At 39.4% G+C, this 23,732-nt stretch overlaps 1 protein-coding gene across 1 annotated transcript in view; it reads left to right on the top strand.

Annotated features, from left to right (window-relative positions):
- LOC142143196 (CD109 antigen-like) overlaps positions 1 to 19,744 on the top strand; it is a 94,690-nt gene extending 74,946 nt beyond the window's left edge. Inside the window, exons 28-33 of the mRNA XM_075200906.1 lie at positions 3,923 to 4,078; positions 4,186 to 4,251; positions 9,726 to 9,862; positions 11,597 to 11,747; positions 15,734 to 15,836; positions 19,311 to 19,744. Of these exons, the coding sequence (XP_075057007.1) occupies positions 3,923 to 4,078; positions 4,186 to 4,251; positions 9,726 to 9,862; positions 11,597 to 11,747; positions 15,734 to 15,836; positions 19,311 to 19,510 (813 nt within the window). The 3' untranslated portion in view covers positions 19,511 to 19,744. The remainder of the gene's footprint in view (positions 1 to 3,922; positions 4,079 to 4,185; positions 4,252 to 9,725; positions 9,863 to 11,596; positions 11,748 to 15,733; positions 15,837 to 19,310) is intronic.
- Positions 19,745 to 23,732: the final 3,988 nt, after the last annotated feature.

Consider the following 23,732-nt stretch of genomic DNA (forward strand, 5'->3'; position numbering starts at 1 on the left):
TGTCAATCATTATTATTTAAGTGTATACCCTACACCTGTAATTGCTGATGATCATCAAAAATTCAAAGTCATACAGAAACTGTTTTCAGTACTTGGTCGACTAGAAGGGTTATGATATTTACATGCTCTTCCTCTTGTTAAAACACCTTCCTTTTATTTTCTCTTAAGCCAGCAAAAGGGGGCCTGAAGTCATCCGTAACTTGGTGCTGGATGTTAGGGGTGGGATAAGAGATATACTCCCTATGTTTATTTACATTTTAAACACCAAGGGCCTGATTTATTAAGGAAAGAAAAAAAAATGAGTAACTTTGAATCTTGGCAAAACTATGTTGTATTGGAGGGGGAGGTAAATTTAAAATGTGAGGACAGCATGTCCTAGATCAACTTTTAATGTCAGTGTAAAAATAAAGCTATTAAGTATTTGCGTCATACATGAATAAACAGCAGTATTTTCCTTATGTGCAGAATAATAAGCTCATTTACACCCCTTGCATTGCAACATGGTTTTGCCGAGGTTCAAACTCACTCATTTTTTGCTTTACTTTCCTTAATGAATCAGGCCCCAAGTGACTATTAAATGGCAGTTGAACTCCTGTTCTGTCTGCCTGGCTTCTTTTTAAACATAAACTAAGCTTCACTTTGTAATTATGCTCTCTATGCACCTTCTTGTGATGGTTTACGCCAGTGATATCACATGTTTTTTTATATTAATTTCCCTCATTCTTTGATTGAGCAACATGTTTATGTATCTTTAACTCTACTGTGGAATTTTGTACTTGTTTTCTGATTCAATGCATTGTTTTGCTATTGCAGTAGCCTCATGAGTCTCTCTTAGGGCAGCAATCTGTGGGTTGTTAAACACGTTTTATTGAGTCTTGTAAGAGAAATTATAACAGGCGTACAGAAAGAAAAACATGGGAGTAAGAGGGAGGTGCAGGAGTGGGGGTTACAACACATATCAAGTAAATATGAAAAACATGAGAACAGCACAACAACAATATCCTACTCCATGCCCCTTGGCCCTCCTGATCAATCACAGAGTACCTCTTAAACAGATTTAAACGTTAAGGAAGCAACAGAGTACAGAGGAAGCACTGGAACTTAATATCTTGACTATTGATGAGTGGATAGGAAAAATTGCAGGAGGGGAGAGTGCTGGGTCAGTATGTTGGTCCAGTCTTCTGAAGCCTGTACCAATTCGAGTTACAAGCTGAGACTGAGTGGTGGAGTAGCCTTGTGATGTTCAAGCTAAAGGGAACAGATTACAGTAAATAAAGCAGGGGAGTTGGTGATACTGCATGTGATATGTTCCATACTGTGGACATACCAAACTCCCTCACTTCTAGAAGAATGATGGCGGATCAGAGTTTTTTTATGTTAAATTTGCATTTTGTTGAATTTAAAATATTCCAGATTATCCTTTCTATATGTATATGTACATCAGGGTTGTGTCAGAGCAAGAGGGAATATGTGTGACTAAAGTGACTTTGAAATTTAGGAGATGAACTTCCTTCCACATTGGGGTGAGCTTCTGACAGTCCCTTAAAATTAGGGACTGGCTGCCCTCCTGATTGTACAATCTACAACACAAATTAGATTGGAAATGTTTTATGCAATTTTGCAGGAACTAAGTACCATATGTAATATAACTTGGCTGCATTTTCTCCTATTCGAATGCATATAGAGCTAATTGCTATGTCTGATGCCTGGGGGGACTAATGTAGGAGTTAGTGAAAGCAGAGTGAGGCTTTGCATACTCCGGTTCCAAGTTCAGAGTAAGAAAGGGTGAAGCCTGACATCTGGAGCTCTGTGGTGAGGGGGAATCTAGAGGCAGGTGGAGATTGACAAAACATTTGATGATCAATTTTTTGTTTATCAAGGTACAATAACATTTTGCTTGTGGAATAAGTATATTTTGTGAGAACATTTTAATACCATGCATATTCTATGACTGTATTACTGTAAAAGGGTTTCCTCTGTTGATGGGTTTTAATCTCTTTAATATTCTGGCAAATGTATGGATGACCATTTAATGCCGTTATATATGACTATTACCATCAACCAACTCCTCGGAAAGGCACTTGTGATTTAACCCAAGAAATATAATTCTTATTTTTCTCTTAAATCCACAGGATCAATTTTCATATAATAGCTTATGCTCATATCTTCAAGAATAACCATAGCAAGATATAACTTCATTTAAAGTGTTGTATTATATTATAAAACCGTAAACAGCGTAACAATATTTTACACAAATTATAGATTTTGGTGCCATATATTACATTAATTGCCTTTAATATAAATATACATATAATTGTGTATGTGTTTTGACTAACTATTGACTAACTAGGTGTGTGCATTTTAAGCTCATACCTATTGTATTAGGCCTGTGAATGCATTGTGCATGTTGCCGGGGGAGGAGGGGGGGGGGAGGAGCACACAGGCACACTCCATTCATCCCATATCTCTCATTCAAAGTTCAACAACCATTTTAACACATGGTATTTCAACCACATACTAGATCCATTTCCTCTACTTTCCCTTTAAACCAACAGTCTAACAAAATGTTATATTTAACAATCTGACCACTTCCTGAATAATCCATTCACTTTCTATGCATTTACACTAAACTGCATAAAGCAAACCATTTCCATACAAAACTCCATTACAACCACAGAACTATGTATATCACCAATGCTTCTATGGCCAAAACTTAACCAACACAAGCTCCAAAACACTTCCAATCACATTTACCATCTGTATAAATGATCATTCATTCTCATATACTCTATACATATGACTATCTGTATAAATGATCATTCATTCTCAGATACTCTACACATATGACAATCTGTATAAATGATCATTCATTCTCAGATACTCTACACATATGCGTCCAGATTCGAAGTCCATCTTCCATTCAACAACACATTACAACATTTATAACATTTATGTATACTGACTCACTCACCTTTCATTCATTCCATTCAAAAACTCCATCATTCCTACTAGTCAGGGAACTTACTTCCCTGCATGGCCATCCTTTTCATTGGGCACGATGGGCAGGTGCCCGGGAGCCCCACGGGCAAGGGGGCCCCATAGGCAGGGCTCCTAATTAGAATAAATAATCCTGCAAAAGAAAAAACCTGCAAAAAAAACCTTCAAGGGTCACTGAGCAAGTACATCTATCTATCTCTATCTCTATATATCTATATCTGTATTTCTATACATCTATATATATATATATATATATATATATATATATCTATATATGTAGGGGCCCCGGTGCACTGCTTTGCCCGGGGCCCATAATGTTGTTAAGATGGCCCTGGTCTCATTAGTCTGGGAGCAGCTCACAAAAAGACCTTTCCTCCTCTGTGTAAAGTGTAAAAACCCCTTCTTATGGATGGAGACTACCTTCCACAGGAACCAGGCTACAGCATTCATATGTTAATTTGACCAACTACTCCAAAACGTGTTTCTCTGGTATTCAAAAGCCATAGTCCCAGGTGGGGGGAGTATTTTTATGTGCACAGTCACTTTCTAATTCCATTATAAAATGAAACATAAATAATAGATTATTTATGTACGCTTCATCAATTACAATATTTTTATTTTTATTTGGCTTCAACCAGATTAATACATCTTTTTTTGGTTATTTGAAAACTTTTTTTTATTTATTAAATCCCTCTTATCATTTTAGTCCCCATTATTTTAATATTTTGTGTGTGTGTGTTATGGCTCTCTACAGACAAGATAAATGAGCTGCCTTTTTGTAGAACTATCCGTATGTACTGTTAGCATGTTTGTACTTTGGTTTTTGTGATGCCATTTCTATTATTTGCTTTTATTTATTTTTATTTTATTTATATGATACAGCAATGAACATGGTTGACATTGGATGTTTGTTGTGTCTTTACAGGATACAATAATGGCTCTGCAAGCTCTATCTCAGTTTTTGCTAGCTGCATCCTCTAGTGACTCATCTCTTACAGTATCTATCACTGGATCAGGTTTACACATACCAAAAATATTTCAGATCAACAGTGAAAATATTCTGTTGTTACAAAGTCAGCAGGTAAAATGCTATGTTTGATAATATTAATAATATAAGGTAGCAAATGTAATTTGATGAATTTATACATTTCTAATAAAAAAACTGCATATTATTTGTTTCAATTTTAGATTGAAGTTTCCCAACCACTGTCAATCAATGTGACTGCAACTGGAACAGGATTGGCTATGGTGCAGGTATACCATGATGTCTCAAAAATGATCTCCTTCCCTCATTAAGTACTACTAACTTATCACCAGTGCCGAAGTGGGCGATGGTATGCCATACTGCCATTTCTCATGCTGCCTACATTGTAAAATTTTTAGTTACTCAAGGGTAGTTGGTGGAGATGGAAAGGGAGAACCTCAGTTTTAGAATAATTGATTTTTTACCGCAACAGGAGGCTATATAGAGATAAAATCTTAGATTTTGGACTGTTGAAGTTAGGGCAAGAAGGACCTCATCAGTGAACAAGTAGATCTTTTAATCTTCCGAGCCCAAGTAATTGGAGACAGTTGAATTCTCGTGACCAGGGACTCAATTTCAAGAGCATAAAACGGGTGAAAGAGGATACCCCTATAGAGTAACATCCACTGGGAGCCAAGAATAGGGCATTTATTCCTCTCAGAAAGTCACCCCCAAATCCAAACAAAAGTATCCAACATGAACGGCCAACTGATTCTATCAAATACTTTCTCTGCATCGAGAGAAAGCACAAGTGTCAGTGATTTATGAGATTTAACAGTGTGGATGAGGCTAATGACCCTCTTGGATTTGTCATGGGCCTGCCTGCCGGGGATAAAACCCACCTGATTACAGTGTCTAAGTTGACCAGAGAGGTCGATTGGGGGGGATACCACTGAAAGTTTTGGAATAGGAGCCTGTAAAGCCATTAAAGTCATCTAGACCTGGGGCTCTCCCACCCAGCACCTCCAATGAACTAGTTGTTAATTTAGTTGAGACAGCGGTCCTGTATTGGGGGGCATAAACATTAAGCAGGGTATAAGGAATGTCATCAATTCTCCTGACAAGGTCAAATATCACCCCTCCTTGTCACAGATGATGCTAAAAAGTTTAAATGTTAGACTGCTAGATAACAAAGTAGCTACACCCTTCTTCTTATGTGTAGGATTGCAAGTCTGAAAGGAAGAGGAAAGCATTGTGATCTGAGAGAGATATACTGTCACCTCTCATTATTCTCACAGTCTGGGAACAAGGTAGATCTGTTTTGGAGGCTATGCAGATCATTTACATTAAATTACAGTAATTGTATGTGTTTATGTGGTTGAGCACTGACTGAAAATGAGAGCAGAAGAAAAAAGGCCATCAGGGCCCCTTGGAGGTCGCCTCAGGGGTGAAGGAAGGGTGGAACACGCAATGGGGGTGAGAAAAATGGGTTGGAGAGTGAGCACTGGCCAAGGGGATGGGGGCTAGGGTCAGTAACATAAGTACTTGTACTCAGGGATGGGGTTGGCGGAAGTGCCTAAGTTGTCTGAAGCTACCTCTTATGGCCAGAAAAGGGTAGTGCAGTATTGACCACAGTTAACTGCTAGGTGTGTAAGTTTTTAAGACATAAAAGTCTATTCTGTGGAGAACTATATTTATGTGGGTACTATAAAAAAAAAGTAAATAGGTATAGTGGAGCAATAGTGCGCATGGGGGGGTGTCCGCAGGTGTGTGGTAAAGAGGGGAAATAAACCTTATAAGGTTATTTTAAAGTTGTTCTAGTTTATAAGTTTAAGCAAGGTTCATATGTACATTAAAAGTAATATAGTAAATAACTATATAACTACCACTGGTATCTAATGAAAGCAAAAAAAAGTGGTTGTCCAAGAGTTGTAGACAGGGGAGAAGACATGGTCCCAACCTAGAGGCTATGGTCAGTCCACCTTGGCTATGTAGAGACCTAGAAATAAGCAAACAGGCAAGAAAAATAAATAGTTTGGTAACTGTTATATATATGACTGGATGTATGGGAAGCCAGAAAATGGTATGGTCCATAATACAATTGTATGGATAGAAGATGCCAAGCATTGTTAAATTACTATTGATCTAATAATAGCTGATGAGTCAGCTAGCATTAAAACACTCATTAACACATTGTGCTATTGTCAATCTTAGGAACTGATTGGCTCCTTAATTCCCTCTGCTGGCAAGTAGTTGTACAGTATGGCCCTTTTTGAAAGAGATCACCAGAGTATGGGGGTAGCAGAACAATGTCCATAACAATGTTTTGTTATTGATTGGCTAGTTAATATGTGAGAGGTTAAAACATAAAGACATGCTGTAGGTCAAAGACATGTTGTAGCATACAGTAAATTTGATAGCAGGGCAGTATGCAAAATACCTCTGCTATCAATCCATCTTTTTAAATATTTTATGATTGTAAATCTGAACTAAAACATTCACTTCATAAAGCCTATAAATGCAATTTGTTGGTCAAATGTGATGATAGGCTATTCTATGTGACGGTATAGCTTCAAAAGCACAATGATCATACACAATCGCATGTGGGCTATAAACTTGCTAATTGTGTAGATGCACATGTTCATGTGTTGATCCATACTAATACATGCAACTGAGCAATTGTATGCTGTAACTTGTAAATGATGTTCTTTGCAAATGACTTGTCTTAAATTAAGTGTTGATTTTGAGTGATATGGCAGTAAAGTAAAATCAATAGATGAGTAAATATATTTGTTCAGATAGCTTAGAAAAGCTAAAGCTAGATACACATGTTGCAATGTTGTTGGCCAATTTGGTAATTCTTGACTTAGGTGAGATATATCTTTGCCTAAAACAGTCACCTTTTCTGGCCCAAAAAATCTGATTAGATCTAACAGAATTTTGATTGGACTGTGTAATAAATCCTGTTGGCCTAGGCCCACTTGGGCCTGTATGTGATCATTGGCCAATAGGAAATATTGTGCCTCTTCTCATTTGATCATTTGGACTGCACAATGAACAACTGAGTCTGTGGTAATTTATCCATAGTGGGCTTGATTCTAATTGGAACGCTACTTACAGCAAGTACCTGCTAAATGGTGCTTGCCAGATGTTAACAGACAAAACAGACTGCTGTATATGCATGAGCATCTGTACAATATAAGGTCACATCAGAGCGCATACAAAAAATGTATATTATAAAATAAATGAACAACTCTATAATCTTTAATACAAATTTGGCTGGTTTAAACATAATACTTTTATATAATTTTTTTACATTAAATTTATAAATCAAGATGTTTTTAATACGTCCTGTACATACAATGGGTCCATATGGTCTATCTTACTTGCAAATACATGTTCTGTGCTAGCTAGTGACATGCATTCTATACTTTTCCAAAGACTATGCCGTCATTACCATGAGTCTGCAATTACACCTAACAAGCAAACATGAATCAAGCCCGATACATTTGGTTACACTAGCCGTAGACCTAATTGTTCAGTGGTGGAATGTAATGTAAATGCAAGCACACACTAAGCTTGTTAATGAAATGTATCAACAAATCACATACTGGCATTCAACGGGTTAACTTGGTCGAGCTATTTCTTCTTAACAGGCTAATGGATTTGTTAGAGTATGAAGGACGCAACATATTAAATTATAGATTTAATATACAAAGTACAGGGCATACAGATATAAAAAATAATTAATAAACAATAGATTGAGATAACATACACAAGCAAAGCAGTTTAAAATAAAAGGGGTTACATTCAGAGTAGCACTTGCGTGAACTTCCTTTTCTGGCGAAGGGAAATTGGCTTGGAAGATGGACAGTTTATCAATGTGAATTGATTTTGCAAAAAGTCTGACAAATTGTTGTAACTGGTCTGTTTTTTAAAGACACTTCCACACATGTCTCCGCCCCCAGGGGTTGTGTCTGTGATACTTTTTTTCAATCACCATTTGCATGTTGCCTGATTTACTACCCAATTCTATCTTTGTGACCTAACTTTTCTGTGTAGTGTCACACATACCCAATTTCATTATTAACAAATCCCCTATGAAAATGTCCATCTTTTGATGCCAAACATGATGGAATTGTGACAATGTGACATACCTTTTTTCAAAGATATGTGATTATAACTGTTCCCGGATACCGCCAGTACCTGTCATTTACAACCCTGGTGTGATTTCTGCTCTTTGGTATGGAGTGGCACCCCGATATCCCAAAATATGAACTATGAAGACATTTTCCTTTGAAGCCCATTGTAACGATCTGCTTACAGCTTGCTGCTTGTATTAGCAGCCCCTGTCTCCTGGAGTTTTGGACTGTATTATTTGTGTTTCATTTCATGTGTTAGCAGCAGTACCTCTGATAACCAGAGGTGCTACAATTGTGCCTGCTTCTTGTGCTTTAGGAGTTAACCTTTCTGTTCACTAATTATTACTTGCACCTGGGTGTGTCCTTCTTATACTTGACTCTCCAAGCATTCATGGCTGGTTATTGATGTTACACTCTGTGGTCACTTCCTCCTGTTGTGCTCCTGGGTTTATGCTGCTTGAGATCTCAACATACATTCTGCTGACCTGCTTCATCTGTGAACCTGGGACTTACCTCTACATTTCCCTGTACTTGCTGCCTGGAATCTTTCCTCACCTCCCGTTTACCTGCAACTGCTGTATATCTGGTAATTTCTGCAGGCCCATTATTTCATCATCTGTTCATACTCTTCAGCAATAAACATTGTATGTTTTTTCACCTTATTCATGGCTCCTCAGCTGTATTCCTACATTGATTCGTGACACCCATATTTCTATATACCTGTATAGGCTTTCAAATGTAAAAGCCTTTAAAATGCCTTTGTCTTCACGATTCTCACCTAGGCATATCGATCTCTCATTTACATTTAGTGGTTCTTTGTGTTTACACTACCTATTGAAAGGAAGTCAATTAGGAAGTGGAATACGTGATCAAAACAATGGATGTCTGATCTGCATATCCTATGCAGGTCTCCTCACAAAAGGGTTTTTTTCAACCTAATTGCCTCCTACTCGGCTAATTGTTTCCTTTTTAAAAACATTTGGTCAAACATTTATCTGAGTTGAAAATCAGGTTCATTTATGTATCAGTGCAATTTTTTATTTGGGCCCTGGCATTTAATATTCTATTTCATCATATCAGATTTATGCTCTCATCCTGACACATACCTTTCAGTTTTATCACACTTATTGAGCTTTTAGTAGGAGCTTGGCCATAGATTAGGATTTGCTGAGCGTGTGGTAGAAAAGATAAAAACAAATATTTTTTTTGTTTGCTTGTCCTGAAGTTTTCCTGCTTTATTAGCTACTTAATTCAAGTTTAAATGATGATCCACAGCAATTGCGTTCATAACCTATAATATAAAAGTTTTTTTTTACATGTCCGCAAGTTGAATGCAAGTGTCTGAGGGTTGTGTCTAATCCCAAGTGGAAGCTTCTCCTATTCATTCAGACCTGGATGCATCCTCAACTCTGAATACAGCGTACATACAGATTCACTAATGCAACTTTTTCAAAAGCAAGTTACACTGTGGCTTTAAAATCATCCAATCAAACAACTCTGCTAGTGTTTTAATATTTTAACATCAATATTAAAAAAAAAAATATTTTGTTAACAGCAATGAATCTCATATTTCAAGTCCCAGCATTTGTACTGACATGTACTGTATTCATTTCATATTGTAGCTTAATATAATATATAACCAGAAAGCATCTTTGAGGCGTGAAAGGAATCTTGTCATGTCAGAAGCTTTCTCATTAGATGTCACAGTAACAGAAGACAAGTACAAGACTGATCTTCTTACAGTGGATATATGCACAAGGTATTCTGCCATTTTTTACTAATATTTTCCAATATTATTTTCTTACAATCTATTAACTATATGTTTTGTTTCAAAACAATGTGTTTATGATTAGGTATTTTTTAGACATGATAAAATGCTTATTTTGCTAACTGCTCTGTTTAGCATCCCAAAAAAGCAGCATTTAGACAAACGTTTACCAAAAGTTTTCATAGCTAGTGGTGCTTGTGCTAGGCAGAATGAAGCAAAAGAGGATCCTATAATTTTCTTTACATGTGTTATATTTTGTTTTGTTTGTTGTTTCTTTTTCTGACAGTTATTGTAGTAAACCATTGTACACTTCTGAGGCACCATCTGATTACATAATAACTGCATAATGATTAAGAATGTCATACTCTATGCTCAAACCCAGTGCTCAAGTGCTACCACTACCAACAGATCATGTTTTCAGGTTTTCTTTAATCACAGGTGAGTTAATCTATTTTTTCTGGATAAGTAATTATACCACCTGTTTCTCTAGATGGAAATCCTGAAAACATGACCAGTTGGTAGATCTTGAGGTCTGGGTTTGGGCACCTCTGTTCTATAGTTTTAAAAAGGGGAAATTCTTACTGTTCTCTACATTTATTTCTGGTATTACCTTGCTGAAAAAAAGTTAGACAAAGGTGTATGTTATATGACTTTTTTGAAAATGTATTTATGTCCTTAGTGAATAAAGGCTGCTCAGTTCTCAATAACCATTCTAATTTCCATGTTTTTATGTGGCATAGTTTTCTCCAGGAATAGTTTTTTAAGTTCTTAGTCTACCCACGTGAATTTTATATTGTTTTGTGACAAATAGGAATCTATTTTGTACCATTTTAGAATAAATATTATTTTATGGGCATTCAATAGTAAATAGGTAATATCACAAAGCGTACAATTAATTCTTCTCATAGCTAAATTATAGTGTACTGTGTCAATAGCACAAATACAGCCACATAGCGAACATAGCAAGTAAATTAGAATAGTGAATGAGTACAAAAAGTACACAGTATACACAATATTCTGAAGAACACTGTAATATACCATAAACGCAACAAAATACAGTAAATGGTATTCTTGGTTTGCCCCAGCTTTCACTATGAATGCTGTGGGCGCTATTTGTGTTCAGCACTCAATGGATACCACAAAAAGGCATAATATTGTAGTGCTGTATCTGGATGGTCAGCAATGTAGCTTTACATGGACAAGAAGGAGCCTGGCCATGTCACATTGCTCACATTGCCTTACCCTAAAAACACCTCTACCCCTTCAATACCACATGCACTGCCACTGGTGCATAGGGCATTGAAGGGAAACTCGTCAGTGGGGCACACTGGACAACTGTCCTAAATCGAAAAAAAAAATCCTGATTTGCTGGACACTTCCCTCAAATCTGGACTGTCCTGCTTAAATCGAGACAATTGATAGGCATGATCATATGTGTGCCTAACCTCGTACCATTTTAGAAACACTTTTTATTTAAATGAAAGGTTTAAATTTTTCTCCTAAAATATTGCTTGGTTTATATTTTTTGTTTCATAAATGTCCTCCTATGTGCACCATAAGTTCATGATCCCTGCATATCCATGTGACCTATTCAAAATTACATATATCCTATATCCTTGGAGGAGAGCAGCTGAAACAAAATGGACAATGGGCACATGACAAGTACAATGTGTACACACTCTTATAAGATTTTAATGCTACATTTTCCTAATGTTCTGTTCTCAGATATCACGGTGCAGGGAATGAAAGTGGCATGGCAATACTAGAAGTTGGATTTATAAGTGGATATACAATGAGCACTGAAGGAATTCCCATAAGTGGATCAGTTAAGCGAGTGGAGCCTAAAGATGATGAAGTTTATATTTACCTTGATTCAGTGAGTTTTCAATTTCTTGTTATCCTTAAACAACTTTTTCTACACACATAATATATCTCTATGTATCTATGTATCTATCTCTCTATCTATCTATCTATCTATCTATCTATCTATCTATCTATCTATCTATCTACACACACACACACATACACAGAGACACACCTTACTTACCTGCCATAGCACCCAATACCCCACAGCAATATCACATCACATCTTTTATTATGCTATTATAATACCACTATTTCAATATACTGCAGTGATATACAGAAAGTAGCATAGCATAGCAATTTTTAGAAAATTTCAATTACATTCATGCCAGATATAAAAAACTACATCTTGCTGAGAATAGACCAAAAAAAGTTTATAAATGCTAGTTTCACCTGAATCTAGTAGTAAAGCACTGTGTCTTTGACATACCACTTAATGGACAGTAAGCTGGCCTTGGACATGGTCTTTACTTAACATTACACACATTCAATCATACACCCACAGACACTTAATCAAACCACAGCTCCCTGCCTTCCTACTACTATATCCCTCACAGTGATTTCTTTTAGTGTATGCTTTCCTTTCTCTCCTGCTATACCCACCAACATAGAGGCACGAACCACTCTCCAATTCTCTCTTTTGTCCTTAGTCTGCTGAGCTGTTCTCCTACACTACTATTCCTACTCTCCACAGCTGCTCACTCCCTTTCCTATCTTTGTTCTCTGTAGATGCTTATACCCTCTCTTTTCCCATCGCTACAGCCACTCAAACTCTCTCCCATCCCCTCTCTCTGAAGCTGCTCGCCCCCTCTCCCCTCTCCCATCCTTTGTCTCTACAGACCTTTGCCCTCTCTTCTTTCTAACCCTCTCCTGTCCCGTCTCTAGAGTCACTCATGCTCTCTCCTGACCCTTCACTCTATAGTTGCTCACCACCATCTCTTTTTCCCTCTACAGCTGCTTATACCCTGTTCCCATTTTTAAAGTTGCTTGTCTACTCACGTTGTGCCTTCTCTGTTTAGCCACTGACCGTCTCTCCTTCCTTCTCTCTACAGCCACTCATCTTGTCTCCTTTCTCTTCTCTCTAGCTATTTGTCCCACTCCCCTCTCCTGTGTCCTATTTACAGACGATCACACTATCTCTTGTCCCCTTCCCTACAGTCATTCCCACATTCTCCTGCACTGTCTCTATAGTTTCACACTCTCTCTGTATCTGTTCTCTCTATAGCTGCTCACCCCCTCTCCTGTCTCCTCACTCTAAAGATGCGGTCTCCTGTCCACATAGCCATTCCCACCCTATTGTATCCCAGGTCTATAGCTCCTCAACCCCTTTCCTTGTACTTTATCTTTATAACCCAAAAGACCTATCTTATTTTAATGGTCTTTTTGTGTTTGTCAGCAGATATGTTTGATATGGGTCGACTGACCTTGGCCCACCAATACCAATATCAGTGATTAAATTATTGGTCCTAATGTTATGTTTTTACCTATTTTAAATAGGGCTAGGCTCCTAATTTGACTTTATACTAAATAAAATAGAGTTGTTCAAATTAACAACAGATGTGTTTAGCTATTTATTGAACTAAACTTCCCATACATTCAAAGATATAGTACCTTGTACAGATGCTCTTAAGTATACAAGAGTGGCATGATAGCTTTGATGCATTAATGTGGCATTATCACAAAAGATAATCACAAGTGAAAGTAGCAATACAGAAACTTGCAGATGCGATTTCTGTAACAATTTTCAGCCATTGGAGGGGTTACCAATGGCTGAAAGTCCCGATGAGCATGCAGATTTATTTGTACTCACCTACACAATTTACCTTCAGATCTGTGCTCTTCATCTGTCATAACCAGCTACTGAAAATATTGTGATTCTGTAAACTCTATAGAGATCAGAATACACTGCTGGTCGTTAATGCATACACACTTCCACATTTGCCTGACATCGTTCCATCGTTGATAGAGATTTAGTTATTTCAAAAAATCAAATCAAATGTTATGATGTGCTTTGGTACTATAAAACATGATTGTGGGAACGTACACTCTAATTCAGTGGTTCCCAAACTTTTGCAGTCTCCAAATTTTTTCAAGGCACCCCTCCAAAATAATTATTGAGCAGTCCTGTTTTAGAAGTATTTGGGTCAAAAAAATATAATAAGTATTTAGGTCAGGACAGAAATACTTATTTAGTTGTATGCAAAAATGCCCCCTCTGCATCCAGACACTCTGCCCTCGGCACTCTGCCCCCTCTGCATCCAGACACACTGCCCCCTCTGCATCCAGACACACTGCCCCCTCTGCATCCAGACACACTGCCCTCTCTCACACTGCCCCCCCCTCCTCTGCTCTCTGTCACGCTGTCCCCCCTCCTCTGCTCTCTGTCACGCTGTCCCCCCCCTGCTCTGTCACGCTGTTCCTCCTCCTCTGCCCTCTCTCACGATGTCCCCCTCCTCTGCCCTCTCTCACGATGTCCCCCCCTCTGCCCTCTGTCCCCTCCTCTGCACTCTGTCACACTGTCCCCTCCTCTGCACTCTGTCCCTTCCTCTGCCCTCTGTCACGCTGTCCCCCCCTCTGCTTTATGTCACGCTGTGTCCCCCTCGACTGCCCCTCTCATGCTGTGTCCCCCTCCACTGCCCCTCTCACACTGTGTCCCCCTCTACTGCCCCTCTCACGATGTCCCCCTCCTCTGCCGCGCTGTCACACTCCTCTGCCCCGCTGTCACACTCCTCTGCCCCTCTGTCTGCTCCACTGTCACACTCCTCTGCCCCTCTGTCACACTCCTCTGCCCCTCTGTCTGCCCCTCTGTCACACTCCTCTGCCCCTCTGTCTGCCCCTCTGTCACACTCCTCTGCCCCTCTGTCTGCCCCTGTCACACTCCTCTGCCCCTCTGTCACACTCCTCTGCCCCGCTGTCTGGCCGCTGTCACACTCCTCTGCCCCTGTGTCTGCCCCACGTCTGCCCTGTTGTCACACTCCTCTGCCCCTCTGTCACACTCCTCTGCCCCGCTGTCACACTCCTCTGCCCCTCTGTCACACTCCTCTGCCCCGCTGTCACACTCCTCTGCCCCTCTGTCACACTCCTCTGGCCTGCTGTCACACTCCTCTGCCCCTCTGTCTGCCCTCTGTGTGCCCCGCTGTCTGCCCCTCTGTCTGCCCCGCTGTCAGACTCCTCTGCCCCACTGTCACACTCCTCTGCCCCGCTGTCTGCCCCGCTGTCTGCCCTCTGTCTGCCACGCTGTCTGCCTTCTGTTTGCCCCATTGTCTGCCCTCTGTCTGCCCCGCTGTCACACTCCTCTGCCCCTCTGTCTGCCCCTCTGTCACACTCCTCTGCCCCTCTGTCACACTCCTCTGCCCCTCTGTCACACTCCTCTGCCCCTCTGTCTGCCCCGCTGTCACACTCCTGTGCCCCACTGTCACACTCCTCTGCACTTCTGTCTGCCCCGCTGTCTGCCCTCTGTCTGCCCAGCTGTCACACTCCTCTTCCCCTTTGTCTGCCCCTCTGTCACACTCCTCTGCCCCTCTGTCACACTCCTCTGCCCCGCTGTCACACTCCTCTGCCCCTCTGTCTGCCCCGCTGTCTGCCCTCTGTCTGCCCCGCTGTCTGCCCTGCTGTCTGCCCTCTGTCTGCCCGTTGTCACACTCCCTCTCACTCCTCTACCGCGAGCCAGCCATAGGAAGAAACAAAGAGCACATAAACTTACCAATCCGCGCGGCGCCGGGACCCAGCAGACTCCTCTCTCCCGCAGCTGTCACTGACGTCAATATTCAGTGACAATATTCGCGCCACCCCTGTGACACTTTGGGAACCGCCGCTCTAATCCCATATCGGACCTAACAGTCTTTTTTCGTGTAATTGGCACGGTAATTGATTGATAAACCCCTAGTGTGTACCCAGCAAATTAGGCTGATACATTTTATGCTGATTAATCATTTGCATTAGAACTATATTATTTGTTTTTAAAACTAAATCTATTCTCAAATTTCTATTAACACTTAGGTGACAACTAATCAAGTTTGCATATCCGTTCCAATGGTACGTTCTGCAAAAGTAGCCAGTTCTCAAGATGCTGTGATCAAAATATACGACTATTACAACTCAAGTAAGTACTTGCAGTTAAGCTCTGTCTTAAATGGTTTACTTGATGCAAACCAGTTAAATTAAAGCTATCTTTAAAGTACAAGATAAGTAAGAGAATGATCTACTAAAGAGAGAATTGGAGAGTGGTTCGTGTCTCTATGTTGGTGGATCCACTTGGGTCCATTCCACCCACTGCAGGAGAGTCAATAACCCGGAGAAAGTGCGAGATAAAACTGAGACCGATGACACAGATCTGTCACTCGTAAATCTGTTCCGGGAGACCTAAGGCCCGCAGTCAAGACACCTGAGCCAGAGACGTTGCATCAGACTCCCTAGTTGAAGAGAGATGCATCCAGCGATGCCAGTCCACCGGTAACCTGAATGTGGGCGGGCATCCTCTGGAGGATTATCACTCCTTGGTGGGTAAGGTCTTAAACCAAACCGAGTGCTGGGTGTGCTCTCACGTGCCGCAGGGGCAGCATAACATAGGACTAGTGCCTTTCCCATTAAACATCTCCAAAGTACTTGAATTGAGGGGTGGGAGGCCCATAGAGGGGAGGTACAATAACACTAGGTCCCCTAGTCTAACACTTCGACAATACTCTGTAGACAGATCTTTGCTGTGTCTAAATATCTCTCATGCAAAGCATCTGGAGAAATGGGAAGCTGACCTATCAGATCAGACAATGGCTCACCACACTCCTTATGGAGGGAGACTGAGACCACCAATAAGCAGGAATGTTGATGGAAGTCACAAATTAGGGCGTGTAACCAAACATAAGAAAGTATCCATTGGAAAAGTCTCTATAGATAATTGTAAGAATGTCATCCATGCTGACACGTGTCTTGAGCAAATGGAGACACTAGGCATGGGTAGTTTTACCAAAACTCTGTGTGATATAATTAATGGACATACTGTTCCTTATGTTCTTCCCGATAATGTGTACTTTGTTTGTGGGAGGAAAGCTTATTCCTGGGTGACTCCGAGTTCCAAGGGCTTGTGTTTCTTAGCTAAACTGGTTCCTGAAATCATGACTATTACTCATGAAGAAATGGTTGGTATTCACAAGATTACATCACCACCATACATACACACACAGTATGAACACCGTGACAAGAGAAATTTGATTCCTGGTGAGGAACCCATAGCTACAAAATTGATTAGTGAAACCACGGGTTTCCAAGTTATGGTTGCTCTAGACCTCACCAGGACCGCTCGGAGAACGTTAAACTTTAAATATATCCAAGACTTAGCTAAATTAATAGACAATATCACCGAGATGTATGATGACACTTTCAGGTATACTGGAAGGGAGCTACAAGCGTGCAAGAAGGAGTTGGTACTACATAGACTGGTACTAAATTATCTCACCTCTATTACTGGTGGGTACTGTGTGACACTGGCCACCCAGTTCGGTGTCAAATGTTGCACGTACATCACCAATAATACGGATGACCCTAAGGAGGTTATATACCGGAAGATGGATGAAATTCTGCAACTGAAATGGGAATTTCGAAGGAACCATAATTATTCGTTATATGAGGTCAGGGAAAAGGTGGCAGGTTGGTTCTTATGGTTGAACCCTGTGAAATGGTTCTCTGGTCTGGGGGAGTGGGTACAGGAAATGGTTGCTAGTGTAGGCAAGCTCCTTCTCCTTATACTGGGTGTCATCTTAGCAATTGGTATATGTGTCAAATGTGTAACTACTGTGTTGAAGTGTGGAAAACAGTCTTCTAGGAGAAACACTGAGAACGAGACTGAAAGGGTGGTGCAAGACACCGAGATCATGGTATGTGAAGAAGTGTTCTATAACCCTGAACTTGAAATGGTGATTAGGTGATAGTTTATTATACTATCAAAGGGTGGAGCTGTCGAAGTCAGCAAATTGGATAAAGTCATTTCAATTAAAATCAAGCAAACTTGGTTGTCTTTGTTTGAAAAGATGCGTACGGCACGCTACGGCGTGAAAGGGCACGTCACGGCGTGGAAGGGCGTACGCAGCTGCAACACGTGGCAACAACAGTATTTAGTCTTTTACATGCATTTGCACAAACACGCACACTTGTAAAATAGTACACAGTAATGGTAGTTGCAGCACATAGTTATTTATGTCGAAATATAGTAGAGTTTATGTGTAATATTATGAGTTATATGCATATCAGTAAAACATATGGTACACGTTGAAGGAATGTCATGTGTGGTATCAAACTAATCCCCTTTACATTTGCGACTGTCCGGTTCACTCTGCGAAGGGATCGCAGAGTGCATACGCAAGTTATTAATGTTAAGGAATTATGGACTATTAGGATTAGTAATCTTGGCGGGAAGATCAGAGCTCATCCCCTGGAGAGATGACCCCCTCCTTTGGATTCCTGAGCTTAAACTAGCCTATGAACTACAACCCCCTGGACCCTCCTGAAACCTGGACCAATAGAAGCCACACCCTTTGCATTGTTTTACTGTATTACTGTTTGCATACTGTTTGCATATAAGCAGCAGCTCCTCATCTAGAGTTCAGACATCTTGTCCACAGACTTCAGGACTGAATGACTGTTCACTGGATCCAGAGCGCCTGCGATAAGTAACGGCTGTACTTATTATTATTTTGCTTGCATTATTCTGCTACTTTTTGAGAATAAATATTTGTGCATTGGAAACACAAATCGAGATTCGACAATCGTTATTGGATAGCGATAAAACGCTCATAACAGTTAACCTAAAATTCTTAGTTAAACACATTGAATGTGAGATACCCTCTATTCATGTAGATCATGAGGACAATCACCACATATAAACGGACCTTTCCGCTAATTTCTAGTATGTAGTTGGTATGAAATAAGAGAATTGATCAATATTTCTCCACTTCATAAGCGATCATGTACGCATAATAGAAAAAGCGATCAGATACCTTCAGCGCGTTTCTATGATCACATAGATCTCGTCGGAGACGGGAGTCCCGTAACATATGTGATTTCAGATATGCGCTGAAGGTATCTGATCACTACTATTGCTATGTGCATATTACTTCCTATATAATGGGGATAATTGATGAACTTTTAATACAGGGATTCCGTTTCAATATGTGATCATTGATACGCGCTGAAGGTATCTGATCACTTTTTATATTATTTTGGTTAATTTTTATGGGATTATTATATTCTGTCCCTTTATGTATTATTATCATATAGTACACTTGATGCCGTTGTTGGGTACTATTGAGGTTTTAATACACAACATACACAATTATTCATTTTTTATATATATTTCGCTGCTTTTTAATAAGATAAAATAAAAGTAAAGTTTTATATTCTGTTATATTATTATTCTTTCACCAATTGATTACTGGGGACTGGAGTGCCTCTTTTGTTCTTTTTGGATTATAGTCTCCACTGATGAAAAATGGTGAATATACTGTTTCTTTTTTATTTAGGGGTTAGCACCATGGTATGGCATTTTCCATTACATAAAATAATTTTGTTGACGATTTATTTTCAGGAAATTCAGCAACCCGAATGTACAGGTCTGAGACTGTGAGAAATATCTGTGATTTATGTGGAACGGATTGTGATCTGTGTCATTTTAAGGAACCCAGCAGCTTAATTTCACCAGAATTCTATGAGGAACCCAACAGCGCCATCTCACGGGAATTCTCCATGTTTTGGTTTTGCATTCTTTTATTATACTATCTATTTTAAAATTGTATTTTCCTTGGCAGAGCAATTCACAGCTGTTCTCTGTACAGATATAAAACATTTCTAACAACTCTTTTTATGTTAGCTTTTTAGATTTAGCTATCATTTATGTAACAATCATGAGATTGGTGATTATTCAATCATGTCAAATGTGATATTATGTCAAATGTGCTTGACCATTCTGTATATTATAATAGTATAAATGTATTTTTTATTCCTTCAAAGGGTACATAACTGTTGGAATTTGCTAATAAATACACATTTCTGCAATCTGTCAGTTTGTTTTGTATTAGTTATTTTGCATTTCTGCCTCGGTTTTTCAAAATAGAATATGAGCATAAAAGTTTAAGCTTTCAGATGCCCTTTTGGATGTCATAGCCCCACTCTCTCGGATGCAGTCAATTTCTGGGGAACTGAAGTAGTTACACTGTTAAAACTTTGCCTGTAGTGTTCCCTCCAATTATAGGGCCTTCACCGGGGGGCTATTTCCAAGATAATCTTACCATTAATTATCCTCAAAGACCAATACTAGCATTGACGATGCAGACTGATACGTCTGTCACAAGCCCAGATATGCCCCTTTCTACAGAGTTTCTTATTTTCCCTAAACACCAGGAAACCCTTCAATTTTCTATTATTACAATGCTACTGTCATGGGAAAACCACACTGAAATTATCAACCTCTGTTTTGTATCAGCCACACCATTTTGTGCAGTGACTTCAGCAGACTGAAGTACCCGTCAGGGAGTGACACTACACTGCTAAAACCAACCCTCATCTTTCAAAACCTTGCCGCAGTTGCTCACAAAAACATGCCAACCAACCTCCAATAACAGTCAACTAGGCTATACCTAGTTACAAACTCGTGCAGTAACCGAAGGAGGGAACCATCAAACACACACACAATCATGTCTTCAAATATACAGGTTATCGTCCGCTACCGTTCTCAACTGTCTCTACCCTTACATCAAAGCTTATCTATGTAAACATACTTTACACTTCAATGTTTCAGAAATATGTCAAATGGAAACAACAATTGTGTCCAGATTTGAAATCAAATCTTTTCTTACAATCAGTTTTGCCTATTGTTGGCAAATCTATTTTAAAACACTTTTTCTATCAATATTTGAAACAGACAACACTTTCTGTCATTCAATCTGTTCTATTGTTGCATATATCAGTGATGGAACAGTATTGTATACTTAATCTGTCTAGAGCAGACATATATATATATTTCTTATTATTATCCTTTTGTCCCATGAACCATTTTATGTATTCAACTATATGTTTCTTCAAAGTTACATTACACTTTATCACACCACCCTTTTAAGTGGGACTATTGACATCCACCCTTTAATTACTTACCTCTTCTGAGTTATCTCTTCAATAAGAATACATCAACAATCTCTTACTTCTAAAGTATTAATTTAATTATTACACTTTAGACCCGCTATGTATTTTTAAATACCCAACATTCTATAGCTTAACAGAAATAGCAAAACTATTAACATAGGAATCAGAACATATGGACAAATAGCAGTGCTGCGAGTCAGCTTATGAAAATATGAGCTCATACAAAAATGTAATATGTCATTTGTGGGTGCTCATATTTTCATTTTTTTAATTTACACTCTAATGTAGCACTGTTTATACCAGTTATTGGGGTTAAATAAAAGTATCTTATTCAATATAAAAAAATTACATTTCATTTGTACATACCTGTTAGAGTCATCTTACATCTCTTATGCCGCCAACCAATTATTCTTACCCCAACTTTTATATATGATATCTGATATTAAGTCTTGTCACACTTATCATATCTTTTCCTTTCCGTATCCTTATCTATGAGCAAAGTAAAGGGATTGACCAAGCTTCTTATCTTATTAAAAGGTTTACAGAATTTTTTAATATCAATTTCTGGATATTTTTTAAGGGTAGTGACCTAAAAGGGAATTATAAAAATGATGAAAAATATAAAGAGAAAATAGTTAGGACTTGGTTTGGTTTGATTGTCCATTCTTCTTTTCTTCTTTGCTTTGTCCGTCTTCCATCTCCTGGAACAAATTCTACAGCTTTGGGAGTACCTATTTGGTAGTATTTCTTCCTTCCTTTACTTGTACTGTGTAAAATGGATGCAAGTCTCTATTTCATCCAACTGTGGTGGTTGCCTGTGGTAACTTGAAAAAAGTCCTTGTTAAAAAGCTGGTAAAACAATCTCGAACGTAATAAATTCTTCTATTGTTACTATGTATAGTTCACATTGTCCTGTGGGCTTATCACTGGATGTGGTTTTCTTTCAAAAGGATTTTCCAAAATAATGAGAAATTTAAGAGACAATCTGGGTGACTCTGAATGAGTGATTCTGATACTGTGTGTGGCCAAAAGAAGAACTTCTTATTTATGAACCTTTTTGTTCTCATTTATTTGCTTAATTCATTTGAACTTCCAGTTTACCACAAAATAATCATATGCAGAGTATAAATTCTACTATACATATCATAATTCTCCTATCTGCAAAATTAAACATGTTTATAGACTTGTCTGCCTATATTATTTCCCTTAGACTTATCCTACCTGCAAACTCTTGCACTAAAGAAAAATAAACGAACATTTTGCATATTGATACTATTAGCTTGTACCGACACATTTTTTATGCAATCAATGTGTTTTTTTCTGGAATGGAATTGTGTGTAAAAATTCTTATGCCTTCCAGTAATTACTACGAATGTTACCATTATCCAACTTTCTATAGAGCTGTGGACCCTTGGCAGGGCTGCCAAGAGGATTTCAAGGCTTGGGTACAATAAATTCATGGGGCCCCCCCTCATAGTTGAGTAAGCCCCAAAAGATTTTTGCGGCGCAAAAGAATTTAGGGGTGTGGTCATACATTCAGGGGCGTGGCAATGCACCGTTGGGGCGTGGCTAACATCAAAATCACTAGGCTCTCAATTCGCCGGAGCGTCACATATGTTCAAGCACTCCTGACTTTCAGGACATCTACCACCACAGTGTAGTATACAAAGAATGCAGTGTGTACACAGAGAGTTCAGTCTTGGTCTACACCTTACATTGGGCAACATTCACCAAAAATTGCCATTGTCCCTACTAGAATCACAACATTTCACACACTGTGCTGCTCTCTCCTACCTGTTCTTCTCACTTTCTCCACCTGTGGCTGCTGGTTTCTTTAGTTGTGGCTTGTCCGAATCCAGGAATGTTGAAGGACCTATAAAATTACAGCCAGCCCCGGCGTTAAATCAATAGCACCCACGATTAATAATTAGGCCTTCCTCCAGCCCCAACATTAAAATAATACTATTCACATTTAATAAATAAACCTATTTCCCTTCCTGCAAACAGCCCCAGCAATGCCTATTTCCCGCAACCATCACTGCCATTAAATAATTCATAGTCACATTTAATAAATAGACCTCATTCTCCCTAAACTCACCCCAACATTCAATAGCCCCCAAACCACCCCATCTTAAATTAATAGTCCCCACCATCACTCTACAAACAAAATAGCACCCATTAATTAGCCACCACCTACCTCACACTCACTACATTGCAACAAGCCCCCTGTGCCATCACACACACAATACTGTGCCCCTTCTTCACAACTACACTGTGCCCCTTTATGCTCACACTGCGCCCTCCATGCTGCCTTCCCTCCTTCTTTTTCCCTCTGTTCGTCTCTCCCACTTTTTTTATTCCTCTGTGCCTCTCTTCATTTCTTCCACCTCTGTTCCTCTCTCCCACTTTTTTTTCCTCCTCTGTGCCTCTCTCCCACTTTTTTTTCTCCTCTGTTCCTCTCTCCCACTTTTTTTTTCCTCCTCTGTTCCTCTCTCCCACTTTTTTTTCCTCCTCTGTTCCTCTCTCCCACTTTTTTTTATTCCTCTGTGCCTCTCTCCTTTTTTTTCTCCTCTGTTCCTCTCTCCCACTTTTTTTTATTCCTCTGTGCCTCTCTCCTTTTTTTTCTCCTCTGTTCCTCTCTCCCACTTTTTTTTCCTCCTCTGTTCCTCTCTCCCACTTTTTTTTCCTCCTCTGTTCCTCTCTCCCACTTTTTTTTATTCCTCTGTGCCTCTCTCCTTTTTTTTCTCCTCTGTTCCTCTCTCCCACTTTTTTTTTCTCCTCTGTTCCTCTCTCCTTTTTTTTCTCCTCTGTGCCTCTCCTTTTTTTTCTCCTCTGTTCCTCTCTCCCACTTTTTTTTCCTCCTCTGTTCCTC

Source organism: Mixophyes fleayi, chromosome 3 (assembly GCF_038048845.1).
Source record: "Mixophyes fleayi isolate aMixFle1 chromosome 3, aMixFle1.hap1, whole genome shotgun sequence".
In the NCBI taxonomy this organism is placed as follows: domain Eukaryota; kingdom Metazoa; phylum Chordata; class Amphibia; order Anura; family Limnodynastidae; genus Mixophyes; species Mixophyes fleayi.